The 10,583-nt window shown below is 65.8% G+C and overlaps 3 protein-coding genes across 3 annotated transcripts in view; 2 read left to right on the forward strand and 1 right to left on the reverse strand.

Moving 5' to 3' along the window:
• The window catches only part of SLC38A10 (solute carrier family 38 member 10), a 32,524-nt gene extending 29,768 nt beyond the window's left edge, over positions 1–2,756 (forward strand). The window contains exons 15-16 of the mRNA XM_061479956.1: positions 816–995; positions 1,604–2,756. Coding sequence (XP_061335940.1) covers positions 816–995; positions 1,604–2,754 — 1,331 coding nt within the window. The 3' untranslated portion in view covers positions 2,755–2,756. The remainder of the gene's footprint in view (positions 1–815; positions 996–1,603) is intronic.
• Positions 2,757–4,664: 1,908 nt separating this feature from the next.
• On the reverse strand, positions 4,665–5,117 carry NDUFAF8 (NADH:ubiquinone oxidoreductase complex assembly factor 8). Its single transcript, XM_061479931.1, has 3 exons — positions 5,004–5,117; positions 4,809–4,919; positions 4,665–4,741 (listed from the first exon to the last, which is right to left on the reverse strand). The coding sequence occupies exons 1-3, from the start codon at positions 5,082–5,084 to the stop codon at positions 4,721–4,723; spliced, it is 213 nt and encodes a 70-aa protein (XP_061335915.1). The 5' UTR covers positions 5,085–5,117; the 3' UTR covers positions 4,665–4,720.
• A 428-nt stretch (positions 5,118–5,545) lies between these two features.
• TEPSIN (TEPSIN adaptor related protein complex 4 accessory protein) lies at positions 5,546–9,514 on the forward strand. The gene is made up of 13 exons (XM_061479908.1): positions 5,546–5,593; positions 5,677–5,749; positions 5,875–5,966; positions 6,041–6,134; positions 6,240–6,307; positions 6,422–6,500; positions 6,815–6,883; positions 7,257–7,463; positions 7,541–7,715; positions 7,971–8,084; positions 8,246–8,324; positions 8,440–8,574; positions 8,848–9,514. Exons 1-13 carry the CDS (start codon positions 5,552–5,554, stop codon positions 9,319–9,321), a joined length of 1,701 nt encoding a protein of 566 aa, XP_061335892.1. The 5' UTR covers positions 5,546–5,551; the 3' UTR covers positions 9,322–9,514.
• The last annotated feature ends 1,069 nt before the right edge of the window (positions 9,515–10,583 follow it).

The raw sequence follows: 10,583 nt of genomic DNA on the forward strand, positions 1-10,583 counted from the left end.
AACCCAACCATTCCCATGCTGAGCCGGGCCTGGCAGGCTCCGGGAGCAGGATAGCAGGAATGCCTTCTGTTTGCCTTGTTTACCCTGAGCAAAGTGCAGACAATAAACACATCTCCAGAAGTCAATTGCTCTCTTGAAGTGACCAAATTCCCCTCGAAACCCAACAGAGCGGAGAGGGGATTCCAGGGGCCCTGGTGTGGGCTGGAAATACTTCTTTGTAATCACTTTGGGGGTGATCAGTGGGATAGGGAGAGGCAACAGGTGCTGGAGAAGTACGGGCCTGCACAGCATTGCTTTTTGATTTAAATGGCATTTTAGAGGCTGTTAATTTGATAGGATTCCCAACCTAGAAACGCCTTGGGTTCAGGAGGAAAGCTGGGCTGGGAGGCAAGCGACAGCTCCGGATCCCATCCCATCCCATCCCATCCCATCGCCTGGGTGTGTGTCCAGGCGGAGCGCAGGCAGCAGCGCTTCCCTGCGGACCGGGGACTCACAGCCTGTGGGTGATGTGCTCCTTAAATCACCGTGAGTCACTTGTGCTCAGCCCCGAATGCTCTTGTCTGCCCCGTGTGGCTCCGCTGGGATGGCGATCCGGGACTTCCTCCCCTTGTGTGGCACAGGCAGCGTGGTTTGACTGTGGCATGGGCTCGGTGGGGCTGCCTTCGTGTGGATTCAACCAGCCTGAGCACGGGCACCGCATCCTTCCCTCCCTCCTGGGCCCATCCTGCCCTTGCCCTCTGCTGACACTGAGAGGTGACTGCAGAGGGGTTTGGGTCGGGATGTTTGCTTTATGTCTTTTTCCCCTCCTTTTCTAGACGCTGGGCAGGCGAAGCTGCTTGACCACGCTGTGCTCCTGCAGGTGATCAAAGAACAGCAGGTACAGCACAAGCAGCTGCTTGACCACCAGGCAAAGCTGCTGGCTGTGATTGAGGAGCAGCACAAGGAGATCCACCAGCAAAGGCAGGAGGAGGGAGGAGAGGAGAAGCCAAAGCAAGGTGAGGACATTGTCAAAGAACACAACCCCTCCATGGGTGGATCCCTGCTCAAAGCAGCTGTAACATCATAGAATCCCAGCCTGGTTTGTGTTGAAGGGAGCTTAAAGCTCCTCCAGCTCCAACTGCTGCCATGGGCAGGGACCTCTTCCACTGGAGCAGCTTGCTCCAAGCCCCTGTGTCCAACCTGGCCTTGAGCACTGCCAGGGATGGGGCAGCCACAGCTTCTCTGGGCACCCTGTGCCAGCGCCTCAGCACCCTCACAGGGAAGAGCTTCTGCCTAAGAGCTCATCTCAGTCTGCCCTCTGGCAGGTTAAAGCCATTCCCCTTGGCCTGTCCCTACAGGCCCTTGTCCAAAGCCCCTCTCCAGCTTTCTTGTAGGCAAGCTGACCAAGAGAAATCCCAATCCCTTTGGCACATGGCAGAGTCATGCAAAAGCCACTCCTGTGCCTGTGGTGGGGTTCCCAACCCCTCTGCACACTTCCCCCCCGCTCCCCTCCTCCTCCCACATGGCCATTGATGGTGTGACCTCTTCTCCTGCCCCGTTGTGGCAGGAGACGGGAATCTCACACTGGGGAGATAAAGCTCTGACGTGTCCTTTCATTCCGCAGCGGAGGCACAGCAGGAGCCCGCTGTGCCCCTCTCCAGGAGCAGGGAGGACGAGGGCCTCGGGGTCAAGCAGGAACCTGCTGCAAAGGTGCTGAGCAAGAAGCTGCCGGAGCAGCCAGCGCTGGGCCCGGCCAGGGAGCCTGACTCCACTGAGCAGCGCAGGGGGACTGCAGGGAAGCAGGAGGAGGCTGGGAGGAGCCGTGACATTCCAGAGGTCCCTCCCAAGGAGCGGAAGGTGCTGCCTCAGGAGGACAGAGGTGCTAAAAATCCCATGGAGAACAGGGATGCCCTGCACAAGGACGTCCAACACGTTCCAGCAGCCAGAAGCCACCCAGAAAAGAAGTCGTTGGTGGAGGGTCTGGGAGGAGAACACGAAGCCAAAGCTGCAAGAGACATCCACAGCAAGAATAATTCCCTGAAAGCCGTGGAAGTAGCGACAGCTCCCATCCAAAGAGAACAGCTCGGGGCTGCCAGAGTTCAGGGAGCAGCAGGAAAGAGTCTGGAAGGAGACTCAGGAAGAGACCTTAGAGCCAAAGCACTGAGTCAGGTGGAGCCCAAGGACCTGGCAGTTGTGCTGGACTCCTCCAGCAAGAGGAATGTGGCAGAGAGCGAGCAGCACCTACGGGAACATCCGAGAGCTGCACGCACTGAGGGAGCTGAGGGCGGTGGCAGGCGGCAGCAGGACCCAGCTGGCAAAGGGGACACGAAGGAAGAAGCTCCTCGGGATAACGTGGTGGATGTGGCCCAGGACCCGCAGGATGGGCTGCGGAGCAAGCAGAGGCACGGGGATGGAGGAGGCTCAAACGATGGGGAGAAGAAACCAGCCCTTGAGAACGCTCCCGCCCCAAAGGCAGAGCAAGGAGCTGCCCAGGGGGAGCAGAGGCTGGACCACGACATCAAACCCAACCGGGACCTGAAGCTGCAGGCGGACCTGGACCTGCGGCGGCGGAGGCGGGAGCTGCTGCCTCCCGAGGAGGAGGAGGACGGGGAGGCTGCGCGGGGCGCCGGGGTCTTGATCGGCCTGAACCCGCTGCCCGATGTGAAGGTGAACGACCTGCGGAGCGCGCTGGAGACGCGGCTGCACGTGGAGGGGGCTCCGCAGGTCCTGCACAGCCGCCAGATCAGGCAGGTGCCGGGGCCGGACACTGCGTGAGGGGGGGGCTCAAGGGGACCGGATGGGGTTTGGTCTCTTTGCTGGATGCAGCCCATGGGGTCTCCTCGGAGCTGGGAGCACGGGGGCTTCTTGGTGGCACCTCCCTGTGTGTTCCTGCGGGCAGCTGAGGAGGTGGCAGCCGTGAAAGCAAAGCTGCTCTCTGCTGCCTTTCAGAGGCTGCTGTCCGCCTCGGTTCCCTGCCAGCCCTCAAGGACCTTCTCAGCATCTCCTCCATATCGAATTGCCTTCTCCGTCCAGCTCCCAACTCCCCTTTCATTACCGAGGTGGCATCCATGAGGTTCCCCTGCCTGCTTGGGCTCTGTCACCGAGGCTGTGGGGCAGAGTGCAGGGGCTGCCGGAGGAGGGGAACCAGGGGATTGCTCCTCCTGGGGACAGAGAAGCACCAAGCCCCAAGGTGAGGACCAGCTCAGCCAATTGCCTTGGTGTTTCTCCTCAAACGGGAGCTGTTAATCCTGCATGTGTAGGACATAGTTGTGGTTTAGGAACCCGGTTTAGTAGGAACGCTGCCTTAAATGGGCACAACCACTGCTGTTGTGCTGCCTGTTCTCCCAGGGACTCGGTTGGGGGCCACACACTAGCAATAACCCGGAGCTTTGCTCTCCCCCGTCCCCAGATGCTCAACTCTGCTCTCAAGCTTGACTTCTCCTGTCCAAAGTGCATTAGGAAGCTCAGCCCGGGGGCTGCACATTCCTGCTCCCCCTTCCTTTTTCTGCAAGAAATGACTCATTTGGGAACAAATGGTTTGGAAGGGCAGCCACGGGGCTCAGCTCAAGCCTACCTACCTCTTCTCTCTGCAGCACAGTGTGTTTTGTGCATTCTTCCAGCCCCTCCCCTGTGTTTACCATCCATGGATGTCAGTGCTCTGCCCCTGGAAATGTGTTTGAGGAGCCAGGAAGGGAAGAGCTGCTCTGGGAGCCCCGGTTGGGTTCAGGCTCACAGCACTTCATCCCTTTGGTGGGGGGGGGTTTGTTTGGTTTGTTTTCACATCCTGACTTGTGAATGTAAGAGATCAAATCCCAAAGCTCTCCCCGGAACGGCTGAAACTTCCCAGCCTGGAGCCTACAGACCTCATCACTGTGCTGGTTTTTATAGCTGCATCTCAAAGTGTCCTGGGTCCGGTCGCCTCGATGCGTTTGCGTCCCATGGGAGCGCACGGAGCCGGGATGGGTGGTTATGGACGCACGGCACTCGGGAATGCCGCTGCCACGTGCCTGTTGCTGGAAGGATCTTGTCTTAATTTCCCATTAAAACAACACGGAGCCACAGGGCAACAGCCACAGAATGGGGGGGGTGGCCCTCCCCAGCTGCTTCCCAGTGACTCTCGTGGCCTTAACCCTCAGGGCTGTCCCCGTGGTACAAAGTTGCTCCTCCATGACGCTGGCCCAAAGCACAAGCAACGCAGCCGGCATCCAGTGCCGCTCCATGGGGAGCTGGATCCGGATCGGCCCCTTCTTACGTGTGGGCAGGGTGAGGGTCACCCCTGCCCGTGTGTGTTGGCGTGAAGCCTCTGCGTGCACACAAAGGACCAAAGATGCTCCCGACATTCCCATGGGCATCCCAAGCCGGGCGGGAAGGCAGCGGGAGCTACCAGGACCGGCTTGTATGGGATGGAATGCTGGGGGGGTGGAGGGAGGCTGAGCCAGTAATAATAAAATCAGCTGAAGCATTTTGATTTACATTCTCTTATTAAATAGAAACCAGCGGCTGCAGCCGCAGGCCGGGTTTATGCTTTGAGGACGTTTCGCTGTTGAGAGAAGCAGGAGCTCCCCCGGAGCCGGAAACGGGGCTGGACCACGGGATGGAGAGCGAGGAGAGGCCGAAGGGGCTCCGGGAAGCGGCAGCTCCCGCCCGGGTCTCGGTCCCCTCCGGCAGCTCCGGTGCCGGACGCCCCGGGCCGGGTTTGTCTCCGGTGCGCGGCTGGGGGGGCGCCGGGGCCGGCACCGCCTCACTTCGGCGTCGCCTTCGCCTGCAAAGAGCCGCGGTTCAGAGCGGGCCGAGGCCCCGCAGCGGGACCGGGACGGGTCGGGACCCACCGCCCGCGCGAAGCAGTCCCGCAGCGCCCGGAACTCCTCCAGACACGAGTCCCGCCGCAGCTCCGCCGGCCCCGCCGCCGCCGCCGCCACGCACCGCCCGTAGGCAGCTGCCTGCAGGGAACGACACGGAGCGGCTCCCACCGAGCCCCCCTCACCGTGACCGGTCCCGGTCCCCCCGCCCCGCCGCGGCCCCACCTGCTCCCCGCAGCCCGACAGCAGCGCCGGGAAGCGCCGCAGCCGCGCCCGCGCCCGCAGCCACACGCCCTGGCCCGACATGGCTGCTGCCGCCTCACGGCCTGGGCGCCGCCATAGTGGTACAGCAGCGATTGGCTGCCTGAACTGCTCGTCACGGCGATGAGCGCTCTGATTGGGAAGCGACGAACGCCCGCCCCTCCGGCTCGCTGATAGGAGAATGGTGCGCCAATCAAAGAGCGCTGGATCTCTGATTGTGTGCTGGAGGAAGGTCGTCCTCTCGCCCTTCTCGGGTTGGACAGATCGGCTCTTCGTAAGCGCGGATTGGCCAAGCGCGGCCCCGCCCCCCGAGCCCCTCCCGATTGGTGCAGGTGCCGGTTGTTTACGTCCTATCTCCCGCCCATCAATCTCCTGAACCACTTCCTCCCGGAGCTCTGCCTTTCCTCGCCGGTGATTGGTCCGAGCCGCAGCTTCTCGCGCTCTCATTGGTGCTGAGCAACCTCGGGGGGGCGGAGCTGCGAGGCCGGGCAGGGACCGGCGGCGGGGCTGTCATGGCGGCGCCGCTGCGGGACCGGTTGAGCTTCCTGAGCCGGGTACGGGCCGGGGCCGGGAGCGGGGAGCAGGGGCAGGCCCGGTCCCGGTCACACCGCCCCTCACCCTGCCGCTTGTCCCGCAGCTGCCGCTGCTGCTCAGGGGCACCGCGGACGACGACGCGCCCTGCCCCGGGTACCTGTTCGAGGAGATCGCCAGTATCCTTCCATGGCCGGGCGGGGGGTCCCGGGAGCGGGGGAGCGGGGGGGCTTAGAGCCGGTGTCAGGCGGGGAAGGGGCCGCGGTGCCAGGCGTGGGGAGCAGGATCCTTCACCGGGCCGCAGAGATCTCGCACGAGTCGGCCGGCAGCAGCCAGTGCCTGCTGGAGTTCCTGCTGGGCCGGCTGCAGAGCGGCTCCTGCCACGTCAAGCTGAAGGTACGGGGGTGCGGAGCCCCGGCGCTGGGTGCTGGGCCCTGCCGGGGCAGCCGTGACCCCCGCTCCGCCCGCAGGTGCTGAAGCTCCTGCTGCACACCTGCGCCCAGGGCTCCCCGCAGTTCCTGCTGCAGCTGAAGGGCAGCGCCTGCTTCATCCGGGAGGCCGCAGGTAACGGGGCCCGGAGGGAGGCTGAGCTCTGGCCGGGGCCGGGGTCCTGCCCCGGGCTTGGAGCCGGGTCACCCCCCCCAGCGCTCCCCGCCTCGGTCCTTGCAGTGTTCACTGGGCCCCCAGACCCCCTGCACGGCAACAGCTTGAACCAGAAGGTCCGTGTGGCCGCGCAGGTGAGCGTCAGCCCCGCTGCCCGGGCTCTGTGCGGGGCTGCAGGGCGGCTCTGCCCCCAGACCCCACGCAGGGCTCCCTGCTGCTCCCCAGCCCTCGCTGCTCTCTCCCGGCAGGACTTGGCCACGCTCCTGTTTTCGGATGCGCCGCTGCCCCCGCCCGCTGCCCCCTCTGCCCGTCCCCTGCCTCCCGCGGGTGAGTGCAGCCCCGCGGCCCTGTCACCGCCATGGGCACGGTCCCTTTGGCTGGAGCTGCGGGTGTGCAGAGGGTCCCCCGGCCAGGGGGGCTGTAGGGGTGAGGACAGGGTGCGGTGAGGGCAGCGTGCTCCAGCCCTGGTGCTGGGCACTTGGCTGCTTCCCCTGCCCCACTGTGGGCCCCCTCATCTGGGGATATCCCATAGCTCTGAGGGAGCAAAGGGGCACTGCCCTGCACCCAGTTCCTCCCCTACACTTCCAAAGGTGGGAGCAGCAGTGGAGGGTGACCCTGTTTGTGCTTTATGGCTCCCCCAGGCATGGGCTCCAGCTCCAGCCCCTGCGGCTCCTTGCAGGGATTTGGCTACAGCACTGAGAGAAGCTCTGGTGAGTCCTGGTGCTGCCCCGTGTGAGTCCCCTGCTCGGTCCCTGCTGCAGCCCTGGGTCCTGCCTGGGCACAGAGCAGGCTCCCAGCATCCGGTGACACCTGCGTGGTTACTGGTTGTCAGTGGGTGTTCATGGGTGGCTCTGCTGTGTCATTCCCTGCTGGGGGGGGGTGTGTGACAGGGTGCTGGGAGGCCGGCCCGTCCCTGGGGCCCATCCCAGTAGCTTCCAGGTTTCCTCACCCTTCCATACCCAGCCACACGTCTGCTCTGTGCCAGGGGTGCTCCTCTCTGCGGGGAGTCCCCACTGTCCCCTGCAGGGTACTGGGTGCCCTGGGGCTCTCCTGGGAATCACCTCAAGGCTTGGCTGTGCCCAGGTTCCCCAGGGGAAGCCCTGCTCAGCACCATCCAGCGCGCGGCCGAGGCTGTGGCCCACGCTGTGCTCCCGTCCCCGGGGGGGCACCGGCCACGCCACGGGGACCTCCACGAGGACACCTACGAGCCCGTGAGAGCCCCGTCACCGCCCCGGAGCCCCGCCACGGCCGGGAAGCCACCAGCAGCCACCGCAGCGCACGGCACCCGGGGTAGGTCCTGGGGGGCTTGGTGGGGAGGGGGGTTCCCTGTGTGGGGCTGTCATCGTGTCCCCGCTGTGTCCCTGCAGTGAGGCACCAGCCGGGGCTGGCCGGAGGAGGCTGGGAGGAGGCAGACAGCGGGCACAGCTCCCAGGACTCCTCGCAGGGCATCGGGGACCTGAGCCGCACCTCGGACTCCTGCAGCAAATCGGGCAGCGACAGCCACTGCGGAGCCAGCCGGGAGCTGAGCCAGGCGGCCGAGAGGTGGGAGCGGGGCCTCGGGGGTCCCCTTCCCCTGGGGCCCTCCGGGGTGCTCCCCTCATCCCCAGGAGCGGTGCCCCCTCGTTTTCCACACCGTTAATCCAGAGGCTCTGGTCTGTTCCTCCTGGGATGTGCAGAGCAAGGGGCAGGGGGGGTGTTGGGGGGGTTCCCAGCCTGCAGGAGGGTGTGTGTGTGGGGGGGTCTGCACTGGAACCCCAGGGCTGGCTCCTGTCCCCACCAAGGCATGTCCTGGTGCAGGGTGGATGCTGACAGCCTGGGTGACTGCGTGCGGGAGGTGAGCCTGGTGTCAGCACTGACCCGCGGAGCCAGGGTCTTCCTCACCAGGGAGGAAGCACAGCACTTCGTCAAGGAGTAAGTGCCCCGAGTGGCCCATGGGTGCTGTGGGGCTTGGTGGGGAGCACTGCGGGGTGCTCACCCCCTTGGCTGCCTTCACATGGACCTTGGGGCTGAAATGCAGGGGCGGGTGGGGCGGGGGGGTCCCAGTGCTGCCGTAACCCCTATCCCATGGCCAGATGCGGGCTGCTGAACTGCGAGGTGGTGCTGGAGCTGCTGAGCCGGGCGCTGCAGGACCCCAGTGACAGCGTCCGCATGGTGAGCGCGGCGCGGCCCCTCTGTGCCCCCCCCACTGCCTGCGGGGTGCCCGGTGCTGCCTGCGGGGTGCCCGGTGCTGCCCGTCCCGGCTCAGCCGCGCTCTCTCCTCCTGCAGAGGTCCATGGCTGCCATCTCCTCCCTCATGTGCTCGGACCTGCTCTCCCTGGACCAGATCTTCACCGTGACGCGGCAGCAGCTGCAGCAGCTCAGCCAGGGCAGCCCCGGCCCTGTCGCCAACCGAGCAACAAAGGTGACTCTTGGGGTGTCCCCATGTCCCCTCCCCAGGGCAGTTTCCAGGCAGTGGCTTTCCCATCCTTGGAGACACCCAGCCCTTGGGAACGGCTCCATGTGTGTGCCAGGGGGGTGGGCATTGTCCCTCTCTCCCAGGAGCAGGGAGCCTGGAGGATGTGATCCTCAAGAGCCAGGTCTGGACCCCAGGGCAGCCCCTAGTGGGAAAGGGCTGGGCTGTGTCCTCCTCCCGATGCCGTTCTCATTCCAACCCCTCCCACTCTTCTCCTTGCAGATCCTGCGGCAGTTCGAGGCTCTCTGCAGGGGCCACCCCTCCCCAAAGGGCACCCACCCGGACTCGGAGCCTTCTGGCCTCCCCCCGGGCTCAGCCCCGTGCCCCGGGGACCTGCTACTGGACATCCCCCCGCTGCCCGGTGAGAGCATCCTCACCCCGCTGAGCGCAGCCCCACTGCCCGGTGCCTGCAGCCAGGAGCCAGGGGTGGAAGCAGAGACCCTTGGGCAGCCCGGTGCCGCGGTGCCAGCCGGTCCCTGCGGGCAGGAGGCGGTGAGCAGGGTGCTGGGGGATGCAGCGGGTGCCCCTGCACTGTCCCGCAGCCTGTCCCTCTTTGCTGGCATGGACCTGGTGGCTCCTCCCGGTGCCGTGCTGCGCCAGGACTCTCCCCTGCCAGAGCCGCAGGCACCGTCCCAGCCCCACATGGACACGGAGGGTGAGCAGCAGCCGTCGGCCTTCGCCTTCCTCAACATGTAGCTGCTGTGGGGCTCCCGGGGGGCTGCGGGGGCTTTGCCCTCCCTCCCTGCGGGGGCTGTTGTGCCATAGCCCTATGGGCTTGGTGGGAAGGGGGCTCGATCCCCCCAGATTCTGCTGTGGCACCCTGGGGAGAAGCAAAGAGCAGCCCCATGTGCCCTGTCCACCGGGACGAGGGAAGGGCGCTGCTGGGGGGACACACGGTGAGCTCTGGCCACCGTGGGCAGGTTGTAACGTTTCTTGAGCTGCTTTTGTTGCCAAAAGCCCCCGTTTTGGGCTGGCAGAGGGGAACGGTGCTGGCACTGGGCTGGAGATGTGCCAGAGCCCACTGGGGCTCACTTGGGGGGGGGCTTTGGGGACCCCAGCACGGCTCTGGGGTGTTCCTGGGTGCCTCCCCCAGCTCCAGCCCGGGCAGCCGTGGGGCTGGGGTGGGAGAAGGCACCGATGCAGTGGGGCCGGGACCCACCAATAAACCCCACACTTGGCTCTGGGAGCTCGTGACTTCTTGCGCCGTTGCTGCAGCCTGACCTGAGCTTCCTTGTGCCCCATGGGGCCCCTGCCCCACAGCTGCCTCTGCCCCATGCAGCAAGGGGCAAGCCGCGTCCCAAGCCCCGCCCTTCTCGCATAAGCTCCGCCCCTCGCCTAATCACATTGGCTCGCTCTTGCTAGGCCACGCTTCCCTCCTTCAGGCCACGCCTCATCGCCCCACCCTCCTCCCGCCCCTTTTTCCTCCTCAGCCTATCCCCACTCTCCTTTTCGCCCCGCCCCTTTCTTCCCATTGGCTGCCTCCTCCCTCCACCGCCCCTCAGTGGCCGGGGCGGGGCGCGTGGCCGCGGCAGGAGCGGGTGCGGGGCCGGGGCCGGGGCCTGCTCTGAGCGGGGGCTCCGGGTACGGCGGGGGCCGGGAGCGGGCGAGCCTCGGGTGCGGCTCCGGCTCCGGCTCCGGGCCCTCCTCCTCCTCCGGGTCCTCTTCGCTGCCTGGAGCCCCTCGGCCGTGGGGCCTCTGCTGTGTGCGGCCGGGGCGCTGGGGGTCGTGGGGGCTGTGGGGGCCTCGGCTTGGGCCTGGATCCTTGGGGTCCCGGGTGCCCGGGGCTGGGCTCTGCGCTGGAGCCCTCTGTGCCGGCGGTTTGCATCGGGAGCCTTTTGTTTACCGGCGTTGCTGGAGCCCGCGGCATTGCCAGGGCCGCCGAGGCGGGGGGGGGACTCCGCTGGCAGCATCCGGAGGGGATGGGGATGGGGACGGGGACGGGGACGGGGACGGCCGCT

The sequence above is a fragment of the Pezoporus flaviventris genome, unplaced genomic scaffold (genome assembly GCF_033815535.1).
Source record: "Pezoporus flaviventris isolate CSIRO_AGI_PZ_B2104156 unplaced genomic scaffold, CSIRO_AGI_Pfla_v1 ptg000158l, whole genome shotgun sequence".
Lineage (NCBI taxonomy): Eukaryota > Metazoa > Chordata > Aves > Psittaciformes > Psittacidae > Pezoporus > Pezoporus flaviventris.

What these genes read in the sequence shown, in the direction of transcription:
- NDUFAF8 (XM_061479931.1), bottom strand. Translation starts at nt 5,084, where the DNA reads ATGTCGGGCCAGGGCGTGTGGCTGCGGGCGCGGGCGCGGCTGCGGCGC. An exon ending in TGTCGGGCTGCGGGGAGCAG is followed by an intron (nt 4,920 to 5,003) that starts GTGGGGCCGCGG and finishes CGTTCCCTGCAG; the next exon opens with GCAGCTGCCTACGGGCGGTG. An exon ending in GGGACTGCTTCGCGCGGGCG is followed by an intron (nt 4,742 to 4,808) that starts GTGGGTCCCGAC and finishes GGCTCTTTGCAG; the next exon opens with GCGAAGGCGACGCCGAAGTG.
- TEPSIN (XM_061479908.1), top strand. Translation starts at nt 5,552, where the DNA reads ATGGCGGCGCCGCTGCGGGACCGGTTGAGCTTCCTGAGCCGG. An exon ending in CCTGCCACGTCAAGCTGAAG is followed by an intron (nt 5,967 to 6,040) that starts GTACGGGGGTGC and finishes CTCCGCCCGCAG; the next exon opens with GTGCTGAAGCTCCTGCTGCA. An exon ending in AGGTCCGTGTGGCCGCGCAG is followed by an intron (nt 6,308 to 6,421) that starts GTGAGCGTCAGC and finishes CTCTCCCGGCAG; the next exon opens with GACTTGGCCACGCTCCTGTT.